At 38.3% G+C, this 26,409-nt stretch overlaps 1 protein-coding gene and 1 long non-coding RNA gene across 3 annotated transcripts in view; one reads left to right on the plus strand and one right to left on the minus strand.

Moving 5' to 3' along the window:
- On the plus strand, positions 1-26,311 carry THUMPD3 (THUMP domain containing 3). 2 transcript variants are annotated; one of them, XM_029916372.1, is made up of 10 exons: positions 1-106; positions 1,393-1,681; positions 3,001-3,078; positions 11,488-11,961; positions 14,400-14,530; positions 17,979-18,048; positions 20,324-20,439; positions 24,373-24,483; positions 25,049-25,172; positions 25,362-26,311. In XM_029916372.1, exons 2-10 carry the CDS (start codon positions 1,427-1,429, stop codon positions 25,509-25,511), a joined length of 1,509 nt encoding a protein of 502 aa, XP_029772232.1. In that variant the 5' UTR covers positions 1-106; positions 1,393-1,426; the 3' UTR covers positions 25,512-26,311. The 2 variants fall into 2 exon arrangements, with proteins under 2 accessions (XP_029772232.1, XP_029772233.1); XM_029916373.1 differs by lacking the exon at positions 1-106 and adding an exon at positions 531-929.
- The window catches only part of LOC115273356, a 76,178-nt gene that overhangs the window by 39,020 nt on the left and 10,749 nt on the right, over positions 1-26,409 (minus strand). The gene's annotated exons all lie outside the window — the stretch shown is intronic.

Raw genomic sequence — 26,409 nt, forward strand, 5'->3', positions numbered from 1 at the left:
CACCTGACTTCCGTTTCCGGGGCAGTCCAGCCGGCTTCCGGCGGCGTGACCTGGGCGCGCTGGGCTGGCTGGGTGCCGGAGCTGGAAGGGTCTGCGCTGGCTACCGGTAACCGGGCGGCGGCGGGTGGGAGTGGCCGGGTGTGGCGGCGTCGACCTTCGGGAGGGAGGAGCGACCGGAGCCGGCAGCGAGCTGAACTTTGGCCCGATCCTGTTGCGGAGTCCTTTTCGTTGCCTCTGCTAGGCCTTCACCCGCATCCTAGGATTCCTGTGACTGGAGCCCTGCGCGTGGGAGTCAGGAGACGTGGCTTTTATTCCGGCCAGGGTCACTGATCGGGTCTCTCTGACCTTGGGCGGGATATGTCCTTTCGTGGACTTCAGCTGCTTTAGTTAGAAGATGGAAGTCGTATTCACAGGGATTATGAGTTCCGTAAAGGCTGGAACGGACTTTTTTTTTCTTTTTTAAGTGTTACATACATTGTTGCTTGTCCGGGCACCGAACAGTACAATATAGGTACTCTGTGCCTACTTAAGTTATTTGGGTCACGAAACCTTTGAAAATTTGATGAGAGCCATTGATCCCCACCTCCCACCTCTCTAAATCTCGTTGCCTCTCCCCCCGCCCCCCGCCTTGCTCAGATACAGGAAATTTGGCTTACTGTTACAGATATTTCATAGATACGGTTTCCTGTCCGTGGATCCCAGAATCTGACCTGCATTCCATTAGACCCTACATGTTTAATTTATCATTTTTAAACCCATGACTGACTCCCTGCCCACTTCTTAGAAGGAAGATAGATAGCCTAATAGGAAGTTTTAATAGCACTATACTATTCTCCCTTACGTCTCCTAACAACTCTAGGAGAGAGGTATTATTTAATTCCCATTTTGCAGGCACAGAAGAGTGAGCTTGGCTGTTCACCCTGTGAATGGTGAGAACGTGAATTCAGACCCATGTCTGCAGTTCCAGCGCCCCATATTCTGAACTGCTAGATAAAAAAGGACTAGATTTGGAAATATATTTGAATGTGCTCTAGAAGCCTTTGGGAATTGAGGTGGCTGTTAATACACGTGATCCCACACCAAACATTGCATGCTGTGGAAATACTCGTATTCCTCTGTCTCCTTTTCTTGCTTGGCATCTGTATTGCTTGTTTAATAATATCACAGTTTACATCTTACCCTGCATGCCCATGTTATTCAATTATCTTTGTTATTCAATTATTCTTTTATCTTTGGTGAATATTGATTCAGGTGTGTTGACTGAATGTGGAGGTAACAGTTGTGTTACCTGTTCTTCCAGCCCTCCAAAGCGGGTGTTTTAAATTATAGATAAAATAAGAGGTGATGCTGTTTAGGCGTTACCTCTTTATCTTAACTGTACTGCTTTTAAAGGGACTGTATTAGGAATCTTGGAAGCACCGTCAACATGTCTGAAGTTCAAGAAGCCACTAACCAACTTCTGGATGGGAACCTTCATGGGAACCAGAGGTCTATACAAGTGACAGAAAGTGGTTCCAGAAGTGAGTCTGAGCACCTCCAAGTCACTATTGGAGCCACTGTACCTACTGGTTTTGAGCAAACAGCTGCAGATGAAGTGAGAGAGAAATTGGGGTCATCGTGCAAAATCAGCAAAGACCGGGGCAAGATATATTTTGACATTTCAGTGGAAAGTCTGGCTCAGGTTTGAATGAAGCAATATTAAAAATAGTTTTCTGAAAAGGTCATTTTATGATTACTTTCTGATTTACAGACCTCTCTTGAATCTTTTTTGCTTTTCTTTACTCTCCCCCAAATCTGGTGATTTTAAAGTATTACTGCATTTTCTATTTGGTACTGATTTGTAAGTTTACTAGTAGATTTGCTATTTTTTTTAGAAGTGATCCTAATGTTTCATGAGAATGAATTTCACCAAAAAGAATCCTATTTGACTTTTGAAGAAATTCTGAATATCCAGACATCTTTGAATTTATTTCAGCATGTAGCTAAAGTTTAGACTTTGATGGTGAAGCATATAAGGAGAAATTTTTCTTTTAATCTATGTCAAAGAAATTCTTGCTCAAAAGTAATTAGGAATCACTGAAAGGGAGAAGTGAAGATCCGCACATTTCCACTCCACTAGAATAAAAAAGCTAACTAGTATCTCATAATATATGCATCCTTAAGAGCAGGAATTGTCTGGAAAATTTTTTGGTGGATATCTCCCATCTCTTAGTGTCTGGCATATAGTAGAAACCCAGTAGATATTTGTGGGATGAATGGGAAGCAAATATTTTCCACCCAATATTTTAGTTCATAATCTCAGCAGCTTTGAGAAGATAGGTGCTATTATTATCCTCATTAATCATTAATTACAGGCATAGGGATAAGTAATTTGCCCAGGGTCACTCAGACAGTAATCACAGCTGGATCTCAAGCCCTGTGCTCTTACCCTCTGCACACGATCCCGTGTACCCTAGGAAGCCATGAGGGAAATACATAGTAGAGCCCCACTTGACTGTCTTCATCTTTCCTTTCTCCCCCAAACCTTTGTTGCCCAGGTAACCCTTCAAGCTATCCTTCCTTCTTCCTTTTTCCCTTTTTGTAAGGGAATAGAAGCTATGGGGAACCCAAAACATGGGAGACTGGGGAGATGGGAAAAGTTAAAATGAAAGTTATAGGTATTAGCTGTTTTTAAATCTTTGTACCTAATTTTTATATTAAAATTTTTTTAATGTATGTTTATTTTTGAGAAAGACTGAACACAAGCAGGGGAGGGGCAGAGAGAAAGGGAGACAGAGAATCTGAACTAGACTCCAGGCACTGAGCTATCAGTTCAGAGCCCCTTGCAGGGCTTGATTCCATGAACCGAGGGATCTTGACCTGAGCCCAACTTGGGTGCTTAACTGACTGAGCCACCAAGGCATTTCCCTCCCTTGTTTTTATATTTAAATATTGATAGTTTGTGTGATTCAAAAGCTTTCTCAGAAATTTGTTTCTAACATTTTATTTTCTCTTCCCCAGGTTCATTGTCTGAGATCAGTTGATAACTTATTTGTGGTTGTTAAGGAGTTTAAGGATTACCAGTTCAAAGAAACAAAGGTGAGTTTTCCCACAGTGCCTGACTTTCAGCCATCTTCCCCAAAGAGATTATTCCCACTTTTTGCATTCTAACATTTAGCATTACTGTTACTTTATAATCTAGAATCCTGGGAGGCTTTTATAATAAATTCAGAGATTGGTTGACAGTCTATTTCAAAAACTGTTTTGAAAAAATCAATATTGTGGGTAGTGGACACAATGGGTAGGAAGGGTCAAAAGGTACAAATTTATAAGTATGTCATGGGGATGTAATGTATAGCCAAAGGTACCGTATTGCATATTTGCAAGTTGCCAAGAGAGTAGATCTTAAAAGTTCTTATCACAAAAACCATTCTAGAACTATGTATGGTTACAGATGTGTACTAGACATTGGTTGGTAATCCTTTCACAATATATACAAATACTGAATCATGTTGTGTACCTGAAACTAAAATAATGTTATAGGTCAGTTACACTTCTTTTTAAAAAGATGAAAGAATAACAAAAAATAAGTAGAAGTCAATATAGAAAGACATCAAAATATACAAGAAATAAATTGTTTAACTTTCTTACTAAAACATACATACCTTAGGTTAGCATTGCTGACATACATGGTTTCAAAATAGAATTGCTTCCAGACTATGAATCAAAGATTAAGTGACTGAGTCATCTACAAATAACATTTTCTGTCACAGTTCTTTTGCAGAACTGCTTTCTTCTGTAACTTCATTTTTTTGGACTAAAGCTAAAATAATATGTAAATACTCCTTCAGTTGTTAAGGCAACAACTTTATCTCCAACTTGTATTTAGCATCTGATTCCTAAATATTGATATCCTGCCTAAGTTGAAGTTTGAAAAATAAATTTCAATAATACCTTAGTATTTTTCCACATTGTTTTTTGGTCCGGTTTCCAGAGTTAAATGCTTGAAAACTTTTTTCTAACAGTCTTACTGCCTGTATTAGAAATAGTGTATTTTTAAATCTATGATATACTGCCTAATTCTCTGATTTTTATTTATTGGCAACAGATTGTTTTCCAAAGCATTATTCGATAACCAATCAAAGTGATATGAACCCAGAGCCTAGAAAAAATAAAACCAGACCAGAATTCAAACTGAAAATAGATTAACATTTTTATTAACTAAGAATGTAACTTTCAGCACTAGTATTATAACACTGTAGACTTCTGATGATCATTGTCAACTGAATCATATCATAACAGGCAGCTACTGAAAATTTTTGCTGCTTAGTATCTGGAAATTAAAAAAAATTTTTTTACATTTTTTATTTATTTTTGAGAGACAGAGACAGTGTGAGCAAGAGAGGGTCAGAGAGAGAGGTAGACACAGAATCTGAAGCAGGCTCCAGGCTCTGAGCTAGCTGTCAGCACAGAGCCTGATGCGGGGCTAGAACCCACAAACTGTGAGATCATGACCTGAGCTGAAGCCGACGCTTAACCAAGTGAGCCATCCAGGCGCCCCAGTATCTGGAAATTTTAATAGCCAATTCTATACATGAGTAAATGCTGATAGGCATTTTTAAAAACTATTTAAGAAAATAAAAAATCCTGTAAAGTTTCATTTAAAAGTTTTGCCTTTAACTACAGCATTATTAATATTTTTGTATTATTTTGTGAAGTTTGATCTCTAATTGGAGTTGAATTTGATACTATGTAATGTTTCTGTATGAGCCAGCTTTGCAGAGTTGCCTTGTATGTAACTGTCAGAACAGGATGCTGATAAAGTCCCAAAAGAAGAGCAGCAAGGATTAAAGTAGATTTTTGGATCTTTGCAAGGGTGTGTGTGTGACCATGAAAAATTGTTTAGCCCTTCACTTTGTGGACTTAAACTGTAAACATGCCCCAGTAAAAGCTTGTTTTTAAATACTTGCTTCTTGGGGCGGCTGGGTGGCTCAGTTGGTCCAGCGTCTGAGTCTGGTCATGATCCCAGGGTCATGGAATCGAGCCCCACTTCAGGCTCTGCATTGAGTGTGAAGCCTGCTTGGGATTCTCTCTTTCTCCCTCTGCCCCTCTCCCCTACTTTCTCTCTTACTGTAAAAAAACAAAACAGGGGCGCCTGGGTGGCTCAGTCCGTTGAGCCTCCAACTTCAGCTCAGGTCATGATTTCACGGTTCGTGGGTTTGAGCTCTGCATTGGGTTCTGTGCTGACAACTCAGAGCCTAGAGCCTGTCTTCAGATTCTGTTTCTCCCTCTCTGACCCTCCCCTGCTCACGCTGTGTCTCTATCTGTCTCAAAAATAGATTAAAAAACATTAAAAAAAAATTTTTTTTTAAACTTAAAAAGAGAAAGATTTGCTTCTTGCTTTCTGTTGACTATTATTTTCACTGTTTGTAGCATTATACTTTCACATGTCTTATAAGATTTAATTAGCATTCTGATAGGTCCTTTCCTTTTTAAGTATTCAGATGATACCATTAATTCATTAACCTGTTATAAAAAAAGAAAAGGCTAACATCTATGCTTTATATATTTTTTTTTGTTTGGTTTTTTTTTCAAACTAGGTAATACATCTATTTAGGGCAAATTGTAAAGACCAAAAGGATACGCAATGGAAAATATTTGTTCCTCTATCTCTGTATCATGCAGTTCCCTCCCTGGAGGCAACTATTCCCAATTTCTTGGATAGTCTTCTAGAAATATTTTATAAATATGTGCATCTTATGTACTTACGTGAATGAAAATATACCATATGTACTGTTCTGGCTGTGCTGTGCTTTATTTCCTATATTTTGAAGAGCATGCCAGTATCCTTGGATTTCACTATATCTTAATTTAATTATCCCAATTTAAAATATCAGGTTTTTTCAGACTCTTGCTACTGGGGTGGTTCAACAAATATCTTCTATACATCCTTGCGTGTATTTAATCTGGGGGTCATTTTTGTTTTCTCTTTTTTTCTCTCTCTCTCTTTTTTTTAAAGTTTTATTTATTTAAGTAATCTCTGCACCAACGTGGGGCTTAAACTCTTGACCCAGAGATCAAGAGTTGCACACTCTTCTGACTGAGCCAACCAGGCACCGAGGGTCATTTTTCTGATTAATAAGATAGTTTATTTTACTAGTACTTATTGGTGGGACAGAAATGTTTGGTCTTGGTTCTATCACATTTATGTTACACACATTCTGGTTTTTCTTACTAAAAATTTCATTATATGTTTTCTTTTTCTTTCTTGCCTTTTTTTTTTGAAGTTTATTTATTTATTTTTGAGAGAGGAAGAGAAAGAATCCCAGGCAGACTCTGCACTGTCAATGTGGAGGCCAACACAGGGCCCGAACTCACAAACCATGGGATGACCAAGAGTTAGACACTTAACCTGAGTCACTAGGCGCCCCTTTATGTGTTTTCTTTGCTTATTTGCGCATACATATGTTTTATAATATTTTGGGAGGTTTCTATTTGTTTTCTAGCTATTAACCTTTATAACAACAACTTAATCTGTTATTTATGTAGTATTTTTTTGAATCTCTACTAAGAGCAGTGATGAAGTTGGCATATTTTCCACATCTCCCTTCTTTACTTTTCACCGCCCAGTTTTATTATTCATCTTAGTGTTGATCCGTTTGCTTTAACTTCTATCCTTTAATCTCTTTTAATTTCTTTTAAATCTTTACTTATTCTTGAGAGAGAGACAGACACAGCGTGAGTAGGGGAGGGGCAGAGATAGAGGGAGACACAAAATCTGAAGCAGGCTCCAGGCTCTGAGCTGTCAGCACAGAGACCAGTGCAGGGCTTGAACTCATGGACTGCAAGATCATGACCTGAGCTGAAGTCGGACACTAAACTCCCTGAGCCACCCAGGTGCCCCATATCCTTTAATCTACTGACAGAGGAGGATATCAGCAGCTCCTCTTTCCTTTCCCCTCCAGCTACCTTCTAGTTCGTAATATTCAAGTTCTGTCAGTAGACAGAATCCCAGTTTTCTTTTTTATCACTTGAATGGCGGGTGTTCAGAAATGATTGTTTTTCACCTTTATATTTGATGAATAGTTTAAGTATAAAATTTGGAGTGATGCTTTTTCTGAAAAATACTGTAGGCTGTGTTCATTTTCTTCTAGTGTTAAATGTTGCCATGAAAAATTCTGAGACTGTCTTGATATTTTTCCTCTTATTTGTTGCTTTCTTGATACTTTTGCTTCATGCCCAGATTTTACTTTTAATCTCTAAAGTTTCATAAATTCACCAGGATATGTCTCATTGATGATAATTCCTTGTCAAGACATGTCAATCTGTAGAAAAGTTCAGTCACATATATTTCTTGAAAGTTTTCTTGAATTACTTTTTTTTTTTATTAAGTAAACTCTCTACCCATTTTGGGGCTAGAAATCAACCCTGAGATCAAGAGTCACATGCTCCACTCACTGAGCCAGCCAGGTGCCACTAAAATATTTTTTGTTTCATTATCTCAAATTCTTTCTTTAGAGATAAACCAGTTGTACAGATGTAGGATCTCCTGACTTTCTTTCATGTTTTATCGTTCATCTTTTCATACTTTTTGCTCATTTTCATTGTATTTGCTTTACTTTTCTCTACATTCCTTACTGTGTTTTCAGCAGTGTCTTTTATATGTGGTCCTTTCCATATGGTCTTCACTTTTTTATTCCACTTCTTTGAAATCTATAAGCTTCTGTTTCATTGTTTCATCTTTTTTTTTATTTATTTATTTTTGAGAGACAGAGCGTGAGCAAGGGAGAGGCAGAGAGAGAGGGAGGCACAGAATCTGAAGCAGGCTCCAGGCTCTGAGCTAGCCGTCAGCACAGAGCCCAATGCAGGGCTCAAACCCACCAACCATGAGATCATGACCTGAGCCGAAGCCAGCTGCTTAACAGCCACCCAGACGCCCCTACTGTTTCATCTTTTTATGGTAGCTCACCTCATCTCTTTCCACTTTTATATCTCTGCTTGGAGCTCTTATTTTACAAAGGTATTTCCTTATTACAATTTTATTCTATCATGTCAGTATGTTTGATCACAGTTTTGGGAGAGGGTTTTTTTTTTTGGTTATTTATTTTTGAGAGAGAATGAGTATGGGCGGGGAAGGGGCAGAGAGAGTGACTCCCAAGCAGGCTCCACACAGCCAGGGCTCAGACCCACAAACAGAAAGATCTTGACCCAAGCTGAAGTCTAGAGTCCGAGGCTTAATCAACTGAGCCACCCACATTCCCATTAATCGCAGTTTTCGAATGCTCTGTGGCATTGTCTTTGAGGTCACTGTTTTTGTCTGTACTTTGTTTTTCTGTTCCTTTCCTCCTTTGTCCTTTCTTATGTTCTTATAAGTGTTGTGCTGATAACTTTTGGTGATTGTTCATCTGTGAATGAGGAAGTTCCTCTTGGACCTGCTATTGATAGGAGGTTGTTGTGGGAGAGGCCAGGAACTGTTCGAGGCCAGCAAGAAATCCTCTGCTTCACTGTGAAGTTTCTTCTGACAAAAGGTTACAGATTAATGAGTTTTCTCTTCTTTTTAAAATTTTTTCCCACCCCTGCCCTCCCCTCTTCCTTCTTTTTTTTTTAAATGTTTTATTTATTTTTGATACAGAGAAGACAGAGCATGAGAGGGGGAGGGTCTGAGAGAGAAGGAGACACAGAACCGGAAGCAGGCTCCAGGCTCTGAGCTAGCTGTCAGCACAGAGCCTGACGCAGGGCTCGAACCCACGAACGTGAGATCTGACCTGAGCCGAAGCCAGAGGCTTAACCTACTGAGCCACCCAGGCGCCCCTTCCTTCCTTTTTTAAATAGCGTTCTTGAGGTATAATTTCCCTATTACTGCATATGCTCTTTTAACCATTACTTCTCTAGCCTGAAGGGATCAGCAGCTTCAGGATTATTTACAGTGTAGAACATCTCTCCCCAGCCCTACCTCATCAACACTGTTTCCAGCAAATCTTACATGTCTGTAAGATTCCTTGTTTCAGCTTCCATTTCTCTCTACTGCTTATTCTTGGTACAGATGAAGTTCAGGGCAGCTCTTTCTGTCAGTATACATACTTGTCCTGCTATTCCAAAGAAGAGTTTATTTGCTACTTCTTTACAGAATTCTGTGACCTTTGTCTGAGACTTATAGGCATTTTCCTTCTGCTGTTGTCCTACACCTCTGTTTGACCTTCACTGCACTTGGGAATTATATGTTACAATTTTTATGTCACAGTTCAAGGTTATAGAAACATACAGATTCTTTTAAAATAAAAGTTGGAGGGGTGCCCGGGTGGCTCAGTCGGCTCAGGTCATGATCTCAGGGTTCCTGAGTTTGAGCCCCGCATTGGGCTCTCTACTATTAGCACAGAGCCTACTTTGCATCTTCTGTCCCACTCTCCCTGCCCTTCCCCCATTCATGTTCCCTTTCTCTCAGTTTCTCAAAAATAAACATTTTTTTAAAAACCTTAAAAAGATAAAGTTGGTATTTCTGTTGGTGGTAGAATGGTGTCTGGAGAAAGAAAGGGGCTGTACTAATGTTCTCCATCACATTAAATCTCCAAATCCTGTAGATGCTTTTTATAAGGAAATAATTTGTGAATAGAACTGACTTTGCCAAACCTGAAATTTACCATTATTTCATCAGGTTTCAAGTAGTATGAAAGCCTTCACTCCATTTCAAGTCTCAGTTCCATCAGTGAACACTGACCTCTTTCTAACTTGATGTTCAGTAGCATATATTGTATATACCAGCACTCTGCAATAGAACTTTCTGATGGGAATGTTTTAGGTCTACACTGTCCAACACTAACCACTAGCCATAAGTGTGTGAAATGTGGCTAATGTGGCTGAGAAACTGAGTTGGTTTTTGTTTTTTTTTAAGTAACCTCTAAGCTCAACATACAGCTTGAACTCATGACCCTTATGATTCATGTGATTAAGAGTCACATGCCCTACTAACTGAGCCAGCAGGGCATCCCTGAGCTTTTTATATTAAATCATTTTAATTTCAATAGCTACATGTGGCTAATGGCTGCTGTGTTGGATGACATGGCTCTGCATCACCCATTTTAACATTAAATCGCATATTATCCGGCAGCCATTTATTGAAAACCATTTGTATGCCATCCACTATTGTAGACATGTGGCTTATGGAAGTGGTCAAGACAGGTAAGATCCTTTCCACCGTCTTCTGGGAAAACCTTTGATGGTGAACAAAACATAAGCCTAGTAACTTCAGATAATGCTAAGGTCTGTAAAGAAAATGGTAAGAGAATGACTTGAGAGGACTATTTATGAAGAGCAGGTCTCTGAGAAGATATGCCTTTTAAATTACTATTAATAATGACAAGACGTGGGGTGTGCGCCTGGGCGGCTCAGGTTAAGCATCTGACTTTGGCTCAGGTCATTATCTCTGTGGGTTCAATCCCAGCGTCAGGTTCTGTGCTGACAGCTCAGAGCCTATAGCCTGCTTTGGATTCATTCTCTCCCTGCTTCTCTGTGCCTCCCCTGCTTATTCTGTCTGTCTGTCTGTCTGTCTCTCTCTCTCAAAAAGAAATAAACATTAAAAAAAATAATGGCAAAAGAACCAGCAGTACAGAGGCCACGTGAAGCAGATATCTTCTAAGTAGAGGTAAAAAGAGAACAATTCTGAGGTGATGTAAGAGAAATAGGCAGGGGTCAGATTATGTTGGGCTTTTTAAGGAGTATGTGCAGCGAGAAGCTGTTGAGAGGCTTTAAGGAAGGGAGGGGCATGATCAGATTTACTATTTAAAAAGATGATTCAAGGGTACCTGGGTGGCTCACATGAGTGTCCCGACTTCAGCTCAGGTCATGATCTCATGTTTCATGAGTTCGAGCCCTGTGTCGGGCCCTGAGCTGACAGCTTGAAGCTCAGAGCCTGGAGCCTGCTTTAGATTCTGTGTCTACCCCTCCTCTGTTCATGCTCTCTCTCTCAAAAATAATATCAAAAATATCTCTCAAAAAACATCAAAAAATGTAAAAAGATGATTCTAGAAATTGGATAGATAGGTTTTTAACTGCTTAAGGTTGTTTTTCCTGTTTTGTTTTATGTGGAGTTTTTTTGTTTTATTTTTCCTTTTTAAAAATTCTTCTTTTAAAAAAATATATTAATTTTAAAAGTAGTATGTTTACACAGCACAAAATTCAGAAGGAAGTCAGTCAGTGAGAGGTAAGTTGCCCTCCCTCCCCTGTCTTTCATCCACTCACTTCCCCTCCCCAGAAGTAATCATTAATAGTTACTGATTACTTACATATTAATCTTGAAGCCCAAATTCTGATCCACCATTCTATCTTGTATTATTCACTAGTGGCATAATTTGTATATATCTTAATTTTCTGAGATTTTAATTTCCTTAATTGTAGGCATTATCTATTTTGTCTTTTCTGCACTCCTACCACCTCTACCATCTATAGGCTGAGTTAGGGATTTGTTCAAAAAGTGATGAGAGGTGCATGGATTTCATCATCTGTCTTTTACAGGAAGAAGTTCTAAAGGATTTTGAAGAATTGGCTGGGAAGCTTCCATGGTCAGAACCTTTAAAAGTATGGAAAGTTAACACCAGTTTCAAGAAAAAAAAAACAAAGCGCAAAAAGATAAATCAGAATTCAAGTAAAGAGAAGATTGATAATGGACAAGGAGATAGAGCAGATGAGAGGGATGATACAAAAGGATTCACTAACAAAACCTTAGGGTCCCATATCTTAGACTATTATGAAAATCCAGCCATCAAAGAAGAGATATCAACATTAGTAGGGGATGATTTGGCATCTTGCAAAGATGAGGCTGATGAAGGCTCAAAAGAAGACACTCCTGAAGTGCTCAAGTTTAGAGTCACGTGCAACAGGGCAGGAGAAAAACATTGTTTTTCCTCAAATGAGGCTGCAAGAGATTTTGGTGGTGCTGTTCAAGATTATTTTAAATGGAAGGCTGACATGACCAACTTTGATGTAGAGGTATGTACACGGCCCTGATTGTGAGGATTCTAGAAGGCCATCACAGGTAGCATTTTCAGACTAATCTCTTTTATAGGCAGTTAAATTGCGACCACATAGCTAATGGGGTGTGGTTAACAAGAGCAGGGGCAGACCGGTGTCGATTCAGATTTTGACTCTACAAATGCATAACTTTGGACAAGATATTGTCTCTGAGCCTCTGTTTCAAAGGGAGCCAGTAATATACCTGTAAGTGAGTCCCGAAAGTTAAATGAGATAATACATTTTAGGTACTGGTGTGATACGTGGTATATAGTAAGCGCTCAGTAGATAGATGGGAGTTATTAAGACTTGAGTGTTCTTATCTACTACTTTTTATGTTATGTGAACTTTCAGATTATAAAATCTAACCAGAGTTAAAACAGTTATTTTGGTTTTATGTGTCTTGGTTGTAGAGTTTTACTACTGAAAAAAACTGGAGTAGATTTTTTTTTATATGTCTTTCTTTTGAGAGATAGAGAATGAATGGGGAAGGGGCAGAGAGAAAAGGAAACACAGAATCCGAAGCAGGCTCCAGGCTCTGAGCTGTCAGCACAGAGCCCTACGCAGAGCTCAAACCCACTGACTGAGATCATGACCTGAGCCAAAGTTGGATGTTCAACTGACTGAGCCACCCAGGTGCCCCTGTAGTACATTTTTAAAACAAACCCCAGCCTCCTATCAGGAGCTTGATTGTCATTGCTCATACTCATCCACAGCCAGCTCTTTTACTGAACACTGCTAGATTTTAAACTCACATGCCTCTTTTTAGCATACTTACTCTTGATTCACATGTGTGCCATGCTAAGTATCCTTTACAATCTCTGTCAGCTTAAAAGGCCCCTAGCAGCCAACACTTTTCCTAAGAAGTCATTTCCTGTTGCTTTGGTGACACTTGTATCTGGGGCAAGTCACTTATTCTCTTGGTGCACTTTCTTTGCATATCAAATCAGAAGAATAATTCCCCATTTCTGTTTTTCAAGTAATAGGTGTTATGAGAATGACTAGGCTATTAGGACAGTAATGTCCAAAAGTTAGTGGTTGTGGTGGGGGTGCGGTGCTCAGAGCCCAGACTCTGAAGCCACACTGCCTGGGTTCAGACCCCAACGTAAATGCTGTAGGACTTTGGGCAAGTAAGAGGACCTCTAGGTGCCTCAATTTCCTCATCTTTAAAAGGAAGATAATAGTGATATCTAGCTCACCTGCAACTGATGTCACGTTGTGTCAACTATACTTCAATAAAAATAAATAAATAAATAAACAAACAAATAAATAAATAAATAAATAAATAATACCTAGCTTGGGGGGAGCCTTGGGTGGTTCAGTCAGTTGAGTGACTTTTGATCTCAGCTCAGGTCATGATCTCACGGTTCGTGGGTTTGAGCCCCACGTTGGGCTCTCGGCTGGCAGTGCAGAGTCTGCTTGGGATTCTCTGTTCCTCCCGTGTTCACTTGCTCTCTCCAAGTAATAAAAACTTAAAAAAAAAAAATGTATAAAAAACATGGTTTGGAGGGTGTGAATCTGAACTGAGTTAGTGAACATAGAACAGTGGTTCGCATCTATAGGAAGTGCTAGATAAGTGTCTATGCTGCTGCTACTGTTAAGATCATGTTATGTGGAAAACTGGAGAACGTTTTATTGTTATTTGAATAGTTTATATTTCACTGTGTTAGAAAAACAACAGGATAAAATATTTCAGAGGCATTATTAAGTAAGTCATAAAAAAAAAACTCAAGAAAACAGTAGGTGATACAGCAGATGTGGCACATTGCTAACAGTTGGTTAATCTAAGTGAAGGGCATATTTAAGAGTTTATTGTACATGTATTCTAGAACATTTCTGTATGTTTGAAACCTTTTCCAAAAACGTTAAAATGTATATTAACCATAAACCTTTAAAATATGTTGGTATTTTAAAAATTCAGAGGCTATCTTGTTTTAACTAACTTATAGTGGATGAAAAGAAATACATTTTCTTTGTTTTTAATATTTATTTATTTATTTTGGAGAGAGAGGGCATGCACGTAGGGGAGGGACAGAGAGAGAGGGATATTGGGAATCCAAAGCAGCTGTCAGCACAGAACCTGAAGCAGGGCTCCAACACACAGACTGTGAGATCATGACCTGAGTCAAAGTTGGATGCTTAACTGACTAAGCCAGCCAAGTGCCCCCAAAATTAAAATAGATTTAAGAATTTTAAAGTGGTATATACTAGATTATTTCATTTGTATGAAGTTCAAAAGAATAAAAAACAACTAATTTTTGGCAGTAGTGGTCAAATTTTATTTTTTTAAGATTTTATTTTTAAGCAGTCTCTACACTCAGTGTGGGGCTCAAACTCACAACCCCAAGGTCAAGAGTTGTGTGCTGTAGCAACTGAGCCAGTCAGGTGCCCCTATTTTATTTTGTCTTTTATTATAGGTTCTTTTGAATATCCATGATAATGAAATTGTTGTGGGCATTGCATTGACAGAAGAGAGTCTCCATCGAAGAAATATCACACATTTTGGACCTACAACTCTTAGATCTACTCTTGCCTATGGGATGCTCAGGTAAGAGAATGGGTTTACCATCTAGATTAACATGACACCTTGGTTTGAATTTTCCCTTTAAAACACTTTAATTTTTTGTGAAGTACTGTGTTAGATTTTAGTGGATAAACAACAGGATAAAAAGCTAATGGTCTCTTTCTTTCTCATATCCCCTGTGGATTCCTTGTTATCCTGAAAATATCACTTAACTACTGTCTCAGCTTCCTTTTTTGAAATGTTTATTTATTTTGAGAGAGCAGGAATGCAAGCCCTATGCATGCACGTGGGTAGGGGAGGGGCAGAGAGAAAGAGAAAGACAGAATCCCAAGTAGGCCCCATACTCAGCACATGGACCCCTACTACATGGAGCTCAGTCTCAACACCATGAGATCATGACCTAAGTGGAAATCAAGAGTTGGATGCTCAACCAACCAAGCCACCCAGGCCCTCTCAGTTTTCTTGTTGTTGTTATTTTTGTTGTTTGTTTGTTTCAGTTTATTCATTTACTCAGAGAGAAAAGACATGATCTGGGGAGGGACAGAGAGAGAGGGAGAGAGAGAATCCTAAGCGGGCTCTAGGCTATCAGCACGGATCTTAATGCAGGGCTCAAACTGTGTGATTATGACCTGAACCGAGATCAAGAGTTGGTCACTTGGGGCGCCTGGGTGGCTCAGTTGGTTAAGCCTCCGACTTCGGCTCAGGTCAGATCTCACGTTCGTGGGTTCGAGTCCCGCGTCAGGCTCTGTGCTGACAGCTCAGAGCCTGGAGCCTGCTTCCGGTTCTGTGTCTCCTTTTCTCTCTGCCCCTCCCCCTCTCATGCTCTGTCTCTCTCTGTATCAAAAATAAATAAAACATTAAAAAAAAAAAAGAGTTGGTCACTTAACCACTGGGCCACCCAGGTGCCTCAGTTTTCTTGATTTTAAAATGAAAACAATGGGGTGCCTGGGTGACTCGGTTAAGCCTCCAACTTTGGCTCAGGGTATGATTTCAGTGTCCATGGGTTCGAGTCCCACATCAGGTTTTGTGCTGACAGCTCAGAGCCTGGAGCCTGCTCCTGATTCTGTGTCTCCCTCTCTCTCTGCCCCTTCCCGCTCATGCTCTGTCTCTCTCTGTCTCAAAAATAAATTAAAAAAAAAACATTAAAAAAAATAAAAAATTAAGAAAAAAATAAAATGAAAACAGTATGGGTGGTTAAATCATTTAAGTGTCTGACTCTTGATCTTGCCTCAGGTCATGATTTTACTGTTCTTGAGATTGAGCCCCGAGTCAGACTCTGTGCTGACATCTCACAATCTGCTTGGGATTCTCTCTCACCCTTTTTCTCACTCTCTTAAAATAAGTAAGTAAACTTTAAAAAAATAAAGGGAGAACCATAGTTTTCATACAAAGAGTATATTATATGTTGGGAGATATAGCCAGTTTTACTGTGTTTCATTTCTGGGTCATGAAGCAAATAAAAGCAGAGATTTTTAAATTTTTTTTTATTTCAGGACAAACCAGTGCCCTGAAAGCAGAGAGGTTTTTTTTAATTGTTTTTTAATGTTTTGTTTATTTTTGGGAGAGAAAGAGACAGCGTGAGCAGAGGAAGGTCAGAGAGAGAGGGAGACACAGGATCTGAAGACAGGCTCCAGGCTTTGAGCTAGCTGTCAGCGCAGAGCGCGACCTGGGGCTCGAACCCATGAACTGTGAGATCATGACCTGAGCCGAAGTCGGATGCTTAACCAACTGAGCCACCCAGGCACCCCATGCAGAGAGTTTTAAAAATGTGTATAGTGTGTGAACAAACACAGAACTTTATTTTTAAAGCTTACACTCAAAAACATGTCAGGAACCATCCAGGATTTTCCACCTTTTCAAATGCAAGACCTGGCTTTCTGTCTCCTTTGCCCTTTGTCCTTTGTCCTTTGCCCTTTTCTTGGGTGCTTCTATCCACCACTCAGACATCTGTCTTCTCTAATTTCTATTCTCCAGCTGCAAAATGGGTTTGATGTGAGACTTACAGGATTGTTAATGAGGAGTAGATGCAGAAATATATGCTTAATACCTGTTATAGTACCTGGCATATCCTGGTATTGATTGTTTATTAATTAATTATTAAGTATATTTCCTCTTTCAGTCTTTGCTTCCTCTTTTCACCCTCTTCATCCAGGGAGTCCCGTTAAGCGCAGTTGGAACCTATCAGTTCAATGACAGTAATAGAAAAATGGATCCATTTGATTAAGGAAGCTCCCAGTTTTCATTCATTTAACAAACATTTGTTAACTAATGCTAAGCATTATGGTAGGAGCCAGGAATATGGAGAATTATTTTGGGTGCAGCTATTAGAAACCTAAGTGAGGTAGTTCAAGATAAAAAAAACAAACGGAGATTGTGTAGAAAGGGGAGTTAATTGGAAAAATACTTAGAAATCTTAGGGAAATCACAGAAAAACAGAACGGTTGTTAAAAAGATTAAGTGAGATGATGCATGCAGATAGCTTAAATCCATGCTTGGCAAATGCTGAGTGCTCAAAGTAAAGAGGTTATTTTTTGGCAAGGTTATAACCTTTAAAATTAAAATTTGTGGGGTGCCTGGGTGGCTCAGTCAGTTAAATATCTGACTTCGGCTCAGGTCCTGATCTCGCAGCTTGCGGATTCAAGCCCCACATCGGGCTCTCTGCTGTCAGTGTAGAGCCTGCTTTGGATCCTCTGTACCCCTCTCTCTGTGCCCTACCCCCAAAAAATAAACATTAAAAAAATTTAAATTCAGGGGCGCCTGGGTGGCTCAGTCGGTTAAGCCTCCAACTTCAGCTCAGGTCAGATCTCACGTTCGTGGGTTCGAGCCCCGCGTCAGGCTATATGCTGATAGCTGACAGCTCAGAGCCTGGAGCCTGCTTTGGTTCTGTATCTCCTTCTCTCTCTGCCCTTCCCTCTCTCATGCTCTGTCTCTCTCTGTATCAAAAATAAATAAAACATTAAAAAAATTTGAAATTCATAAGTAAGAGGAATATTGAATGTCTAATTGCCAGTAAACTCATTGATGATTAAAAATACATGTTTACACATTTGAAGTTTTTTCCCTTACATAACAAAACAGGTTTATATACAAAGTAATGTGTTTTCTAAAGACATACATATACAGACATAGGTAGACAAACAGACATAAATAGACATATGTAACATATATACATTATAACATGTTATGTATGTCTATATTTATGTCTGTTAAAACATATATATTATATATATGGATTAAAAGCTCTGGAAGTGAAATGGGATTTTAGATGAATCAGTTACACGTAATTTTTTTTTTAAGTTCTAGGATATAGAGTCAACCTATAATTACAAACTGATTTTTAAAATGAATATTGATTGGTGTTCCCTTATGGTAGCATAATAGGTCTTTGATCTTATAGCTTCAGGAATAGTCAGTGTCAAAGTCTCAGCTATTGATTGAAGTTGTTTTATATAAGCTATTTTCCTTCCTTTAGGCTCTGTGCTCCTCAACCTACTGATATAATAGTTGACCCGATGTGTGGAACAGGGGCAATACCGATAGAGGTAATAACTTTTCTTTACTTTTTAGATAAGCAAGTGATCCGTCTAGAGTGTTCTGGAACTCATGGGCAAATTATGAAATCACCAGTGTTGGGTCAGTGGACCTAAAAGTGCTAAAGAATTACACTGGCAAAAAAAAAAAAAAATTAAAATTAAAAAAAAGAATTGTAGAATTGTACTACTAAAGCTGGACTTTTTGTGTGAAGGATATGACCACTTATTACAACTAGCTAAGGACTGATAGATTATAAATGATGGTTACTCCATGGATTACAGCGGAGGCTGATAATTACAACTGGTGAGTCCCTTTTCTATAAAAGACAAGTTGGTAGACTTGAACAGAAAAAGCATTGAAGGCATAAGTAATAAGCTGGAGGAAGGTGTTTCTATAAAGTGAGATTATGTTTATGTTGTAAAACAGAAACCTATGCATGTTATTTAGATTTTTTAGGAAGTCTAATAGGGTCACACATCAAATGATCTTAAATAGTTTTCAAAATTACTGATACAGAGAGGACTCAAAAACTCCTTACAGCAAGGGATAGAAAGACATTTTCTAAGTGGAGAACATTTAATATGAGAGTGAATCTCCTTGAATTAGTATCATCTATACTTTTACAAATAATTTTGAAGAGGGTGTTTCTCTTTAAAATTGCTTAATTTATGAAACATAGTAGGTCGTTATATATAGTATACCTAAAGCCAGTGGGAATGTACTACTGAAGGAGATACCCACATTCTATGAGTGGGCAGAAGCTGGACAGATGAACAAGTCCAAAGCAGCCATGATGGGGGAAAAAAATCTAAATTGCAGTTAGAAAATGACATATTTCATCTGGGAGTTGAAGTCCCAGAAGGAAATCTTCATAGTCTAGATGACTACTATTTTCTGGTAGGTCGAGTTAGGGAAATTGACTCTGGCTAAAAAGATGCACACAGAGAAAACAGTTGCTGTGAAGAAAAATTCTGGGAACAAAGCAGAGTGTTCTTCTCTAGCATTAAACCATGATGTGCTTATTTCTGAAATAGAGAAAGTCACAACATGTCAAGAAATATACAACAGAGCTAAATAGAGTCCGGAATAGCCCCCTTCTCACTCCGCCAGGTGAAATAAAAAGAAAAATGTTGAAGCATTTCTTATGTAAGAGTAGACATGAGGATGTCAATATAGAAAAATCAAAACTGATACATGTCAGAATGAATGAAGTATAAAAGGAATTGACAGGGAATGTATACAGAATTGTTCGCCAGAGTTTAGAATACCTGATCTAGAGTACTCCTCCTAAAGCTTTGCAAGTACTATAAAATCCATCTCTTTCAGAGGCTGAAAATCTAAACACATGTAGACAAAAAAAATTAGTGTTGGGGAATCAGAATCATCCTGAGATGCTTTCATCAAATTGAGGCCCCCTTCTACATCACCGTCAAGTGTATGGGCAGAAGAAAAGGTGATGAAGCCTTGTGTCCATGGATGTGGGTATCTTAGTGTTTACAAAAGAAGAGCCATAAACAGAGGGCAGAACTGTCTGCTTTCATGTCAGAAACCTTCTGTTCATCTACTTAGAACAGTGTTCAGCCTAGAGTAGTATGTCACCTCCTTCCACAAATGAGACGTAAGATTGGTATTTATGTTCTGTTGACATGTTTTTGACTTAACATTACAAAATCCTTTCAGGGATGTGGTGCCTGTCAGAGGCCTATGCAGTGGATATTACATTTTATTTTGAAATTTTCAAATATTCCACTATATCAGATTAAATAATCACAAAAGGGTATTTAGGTTGGTCACTTTAATTTAGTTACGTTTTCAAACCATGTTTGTATTTTAGGTCTGCCTACTATGTGCCAGACATTGCTGGCTGAGGGATTGAGTAAAATACCAGCCTTGTCCTTAGGGAGATTCCTTGAGAGGCAGACAGGTACAGAAATAAATTAAAAGAAGTGCAGTGGCAGAGTATGTACAGAATGCCTTGGGGTGGGGAGGCAAATAAGAGGCCGCTTAGAGAGTTGGGGTTGATGTGAGAGGGTGTGACATTTGAACTAGATCTTGAAAGATAAGTAGGAATTCAGAAAGCAAGAAAGAACATGAGGGCTTTTAAAGCAAGGGGAATAGAAAGTTCACAACTTGCAGTGTTCTGCCACTTTAGAAAAACATTGGATTATTGGTTTCAGTTGTCTAGTTTATTGACAATCGGTTGAGATTATGTTCCCTTTAATCATTTTTGAGTTTTTTTTGCAGTTTGCTACTTTGGTTTTAATATATACTATTGTCTTTTAGGGGGCTACTGAATGGTCTAACTGTTACCATATTGCTGGTGATAATAATCCGTTGGCTGTGAATAGAGCAGCAAATAACATCTCATCTTTATTGACCAAGAGCCAAATGAAAGAAGGGTAAAAATTTAAAAGATTTTATAGCATTCTTTAGGCATCGATAATCACTTTTCTTATTGACTTTATGAATTAATATCCCCCGTGCATAGTCATGGTGACACCATTATAACCAAAAATGAATACTGAGACTCCATTAAATTTTAAAACCATTTGGGGCGCCTGGGTGGTGCAGTTGGTTAAACCTCCGACTTCAGCTCAGGTCATGATCTCTTGTTCATGGGTTCGAGCCCCATATCGAGCTCTGTGCTGACAGGTCAGAGCCTGGAGCCTGCTTCCGATTCTGTGTCTCCCTCTCTCTGACCCTCTCGCTCATGCTCTGTCAATCTGTCTCAAAAATAAATAAAACAATTAAAAAAAAAAGAAAAAAAATTTTAAAACCATTTACTGAAAATAACTTAGAAACATGTTTTTTTATTTAACTATAATCTCTTCACCCTAATGCAACTATGTTATTTCTGTCTTTTCTTATTCATGTATCTTTTTTTCCCAAATAATAGAATATTGTGTTGATTTCAGTTTTACAAATTTTCAAAAACTTTGAATATTTTTATATAGTCTGTTTTTAATAACTGCATAATATTTCATTGTATAGAAATAGTACAGTTCATTTAGCCTTTCCTCTATTATTTGGCACTTTAAAGCAATCTCAGAATTGGAAGAACCCTGAAAGCCATCTCCACGTTGCCTAAGTGTTCCTATAGGAGATCTGACCAGTGAGTGGCCTTCCAGGCCATGTAACCATCTGTAATGACTGTTGCTGGAGACTGTCAGTTTAATCTTGGCAGAGCTTTGAGTGTTAGTCGTATCTTTCAGTGAACTGAATTTCTCTCTGTACCTTCTCCAGATTGATTTTTTTGTAATCCCACTGGGATCCATAAAGAAAAATCCTATCTGTTGGTCACACAGTGATTGACATCAGACATTTGAAGGGTTACCAAAACTCCCCTTCCTCCTGTCCCACTCCAAATCCTCTCTTCTGCAAGCAAAATAGTCCAAGGTCTTCCTCCAACGGTATCATTTTGATATCTGTGCACTGGAAGTCCATTGGCCTCTAGGAAATTTTGGTTTTTATCTGAGCTGTAGGTTGTTACTGTACCTTAAGCCCTGTTGCACTACAGGTTATATTCAGTGCCACCACCTATGCCACCCTCTCAGTCCTTTCAGTTTTGGCTGTCTTTGGGAGGAAGTGGTTGAAATGTCACATGGTCTTCTATTTCTTTCTCTTTTAAAAAAATTATTTATTTATTTATTTATTTTTACTTGGTCTTCTATTTCTCTCTTTTTTTAAATTTTTATTTATTTATTTACTTATTTATTCATTCATTCATTCATTCAATTTGTTTTTACTTGGTCTTCTATTTCTTACCAGAGGCCTTATCATAAAATTGTTTCCCTGGTCTCCTTTGCTTGGGCCCTTCACTTTCTTATAAAGTTGGTAGTGACTGGGTAGTGAGTGGTCAGCAGATTTGTTCAAACATACAGATGCTCCACATTCTGAATACATGGTCCAGGGACGTCATTCTACCAAACCTAAAAACCAGCTGCCTCCGTAATGTGAGGTTTATATTTGTAAGCAGAAATCAGGGGTTTTTTAATATATATAGTCATTTGATACAGATATTACTTATACACATTTATTTGTATTTATTATACATGGTATGGCTCACTCATACTGTTTTATGTCTGTATGTCAGTTATCCTCTTTCCTTTGCTAATTTTTTTCCCTTTTTAGATTAGAATCACCAGTGCTTTGTTAGTTCTTTCATATACTGTTTGTTCTGTGATTTTATGCCCAATGCTTGTTTTTTACTTGTTTCCTGTTGAGGTATTTTTTAATTGTTATCTAAAAGCTTAAGTTATAGGCTATCTGTTTTCAATGTTAAAGTTTTTATTAGAGCTGAGTTTTATGCTAAGCACACCTATTGACCATATCCTATGGATTTTGACAATTCTCTATTTTTCTTTTTAAATTCCTGGTTGTGTACTTGTCTCTCTGATGTAGTTGTTTAGGGCAGTGCTTTTCAAACTTTTTTTTTTTAATTTTTTAATTTTAATGTTTATTTTTGAGAACTGGAGAGACAGAGACTGAGTTGGGGGAGGGGCAGAGAGATGGAGGTTGACACAGACTCTGAAGCAGCAGGCTCCAGGTTGAGAGCCTGATGCAGTACTCAAACTCACAAACCGTGAGATGATGACCTGAGCTGAAGTTGGCACTTATCCAGCTGAGCCACACAGGCGCCCCTGCTTTTCAAACTTCAATGTTGCATGAGTCACCTGGGGATCCTGTTAACTACAGTTCTGATTTAGTACATTTTGGGTGGGACCTGGGAGTTTGCATTTCCTAGCAAGTTTATGGGAACACTGATGCTGCTGGGCTGAGGTCCCACTTTAAACAGCAAGGATTGAGATCACTTTCTATACATAAGTAGCTGAAAGGCTTTAATTCATTTTTACATTTTGTTTTATTGTGATGAATTTCTGTGTTATATTTTGTTTCATGTTTACTAAAATTTTCTTAGGGCTTAGTAATCACCAGTTTTGTTGAAATGTGATGAACTTTTTTTATTAAAACATTTTTTTAATGCTTTTTATTTATTTTTGAGAGACAGAGAGAGACAGTGCGAGCAGGGGAGGGTCAGAGAGAGAGGGAGATACAGATTCTGAAACAGGCTCCAGGCTCTGAGCTAGCTGTCAGTGCAGAGCCCGACGCGGGGCTCGAACCCACGAACCGTGAGATCTGACCTGAGCCGAAGCCGGATGCTTAACCGACTGAGCCACCCAGGCGCCCCTGTGATAAACATTTTTAAACAAATTATTTCTTTTGTATTTTCTGAATATTTTATCTTGTTTGCTTTTCAGGCCCTCTTTACCTTTTTTTGTCTATTCTACCTGTACTATTTCTATCAATCTATCTAGATTTTTAATATTTTTCCTTCATTTATTATTTTGTTGTAGTTATTGGTGCCTGTGATTTATAAGACTCATTTTTTTTTTAAGTTCATTCACTTATTTAAGGGAGAGAGTAGGCAAATGGAGGAGGCGCGGAGAGAGAAAATCCCAAGCAGGCAACACAGTTCAAACTCACAAACCTTGAGATCATGACTTGAGCTGAAATCAAGGGTCAGACGCGTAACTGACTGAACCACCTAGGTGCCCCAATACTCATATTTTCATTATCTGTGCTTTCTTTCTCCCTGCTAATGGAGTGCCTTTATTACACATTTTATTTCCTCACTAGTTCTTCACTAACTCTCAATATAACTTTTCATTTCTATTCACAATCTTTGATTTGCTTTTAATTCTTAGCCTGTGCATTACTGCCTGTTGTATTTCTTCATACCATTGGCTTTGACTTAATTAATGAGGATTTATTTCATTTACTATAGTCATTGTCTTCTGTCATTTGTTTTTTCATTCTTTTTTTTTTTGCCTTATTTTTTTTATGGTAGGATACATGTGTTTTTAATTTTCAAACAAGTATCTCTATATCTACTAATTTCACATATCTGTTTCTTTAGGTCTCCTTTTATTACCACAGAGATTTACCAAACTTTAGATGTGTTACCTCATAATCTTTTTTTTTCCCGTGTTCATCAATGTTTTTACTGCCTCATTACTGTTGCTATCTTTTGCAGTTCTGTGTTGCAATCTTGTTTACCCCTTTAGTTTTGTTAAATTGTAGCTGAAACCAGACATCTTTTGAAAACCAATCTTAACCATTTTTTAAATTGTCATTAGATTTTGTCATCATAAGAGTTTTATCCTATAACTGTATGCCTTTTTCCTACATTCTGCTTTTAAAATTTTGCTTACGTTAATGTTGTCACTGATACTATCATTTTAGTATCATTTTGTACATGACTATCAGTCTCTTCAGGAATGTTTTTAGATTTCATACTTCAGAATAAGCATTTTTTTCCTTTGTCCCCATAGCAAAGTACCTTGGGGCTTGCCCATAGACGCTGTTCAGTGGGATAGCTGCCATCTGCCGTTGAGAACTGGCTCTGTGGACATTATTGTAACAGACATGCCATTTGGAAAAAGGTGGGACTTGGCTTTTAAAAAGTTAGTTAAACTTCACTTGTGAAACTAGTACCGAATTTATCTTCTAAATCTGTTCTATTCTTTGAGCTTATTCTGTTCACTTAAGAATTATGAGATGGATAAAGCAAAATGTATGATAGATTCACCCAGTTTGTTTCTTCTGAGAACTCATTTTGATCTGACTGTCACAGGTTAATCTACTTCATGGTCCATTGTTGAATTACGGGATACTGCACAAAGATTCAGGAAAACTTGGTTCTGTTTCTCAGGATAAATGTTTTCTCATCACTGGTTTGGTTTATATGTTTATTTTACTCATTAATCGTACTGCTAGAGGTGTCAAAAAAATTGTGTAACCAGTTCATCCGATTCGTATTTCTAAGCAGTTTACTGATTCTAATCACTCATTTCAGTGGCACATAGAAGCAAGCCTTGGCTTCTAAAGGACAACTGTTTGGGCTTGAGAATTTTCTTATTGTAATGAGAATGAGTTTTTAATTTCTCATTTCATATAGTCCTGGTTGTTTATCTGTTAAGTGTTGATTCACTGGACCTTCTTTTATAGGATGGGCTCCAAAAAGAGAAACTGGAACCTTTATCCAGCTTGCCTACGGGAGATGAGCCGTGTCTGTAGACCAGGGACAGGCCGAGCTGTGCTACTAACTCAGGACAAGAAATGCTTTACCAAGGTACTGTAAATTAGCCCCAGAACTCACCCTGTGGCAGCTTTAGGATCTTTTCATTTAAACTTAGGGATATTAGTTTGAGTAGGATTTGTTTTTTCTTCCCCCGTGATTTCTTACTGGCAACAAAACTTCTGGTTAGTCTACAAGCAGATTATCCGCTAATTACTTTTTGTGCTTTTCATGTGTACACAGGCATTATCTGGAATGGGACATGTTTGGCGGAAGGTGCATACTGTCTGGGTGAACATAGGTGGTCTTCATGCAGCAGTTTATCTTCTGAAACGCACACCTCAAGCTTTTGTTCATCCTGTAGAACACGATGGGGAAAGAGCTCCTTGGTGATGCAAAGAATTGAGATGTTTAATGGTTTTATGCCTCCTGACACTGGTAATGTCAGCATGAAGAATTTGGTTTGAGAGAAAAATAGCGTTAATAAAATTGCAGTTTAAATTGGTCTAAAGCTCTTCACCTTCATTAGCATAAGGTATGAATGGAATTGAAAGTCTTAAGCAGAACCTTGGAGTTTTGAAGGAGTAGCTGGAAAATTACTACTTAAAACTACTTAAAATGCTTTCAAAACCCTAAGCCTACTAAAATGCTCCAGGATTTGGGTTTTGAGTATTTCTTTTCAGGCTTCGTAGCAGTTGCTGTTTTCCATTGTAGCAGGTAGAAAGCTACCCTGGCCCAATGCAAAGAAGGAGAACATAAACAGAACATTTTGGGCCACAGTGCATTGCCTATGCAGCTTTGCTCTTCAGTTTTTCCAGTTGGCTTTACCTCACCCTTAAATAATGAAATCATGTTGGCCCCATGACCAACAAGATGAAATTGCACAAGACCAACTGGAAAGTTTACCATCTGCCTTAAAAATTAAAATATGCCTGTTATTGAAATTAATACATTCAAATAGAAGACTCGGACTGATCAAAGGGATTGTAGATGTTTTACTGTTAGCAGTATAGAACACTTCTGTTCATAAACAGCAAATACACTGATGGGTGAAATTTGGGACCAAGAAGCCAAATTTAATTCTTTCAGTATACAAAGTGAAACATTAAGCTGCCAAAAATATTTTTGTTTTTTTAAAAGGACTGCAGACACACTGATGTTATCTTTGAATTAAAAACTTCATGAGAATTCTATTTTCTCTTGCATCTGTGTTCATATTTAGCTGTTTTTCTAGTTGCAGAAAACTGAAGACTGTAGAAAATGAACATTAAGTCTTGTGAAAATGGTGCTT

This window comes from Suricata suricatta, chromosome 12 (genome assembly GCF_006229205.1).
Source record: "Suricata suricatta isolate VVHF042 chromosome 12, meerkat_22Aug2017_6uvM2_HiC, whole genome shotgun sequence".
Taxonomy (NCBI): domain Eukaryota; kingdom Metazoa; phylum Chordata; class Mammalia; order Carnivora; family Herpestidae; genus Suricata; species Suricata suricatta.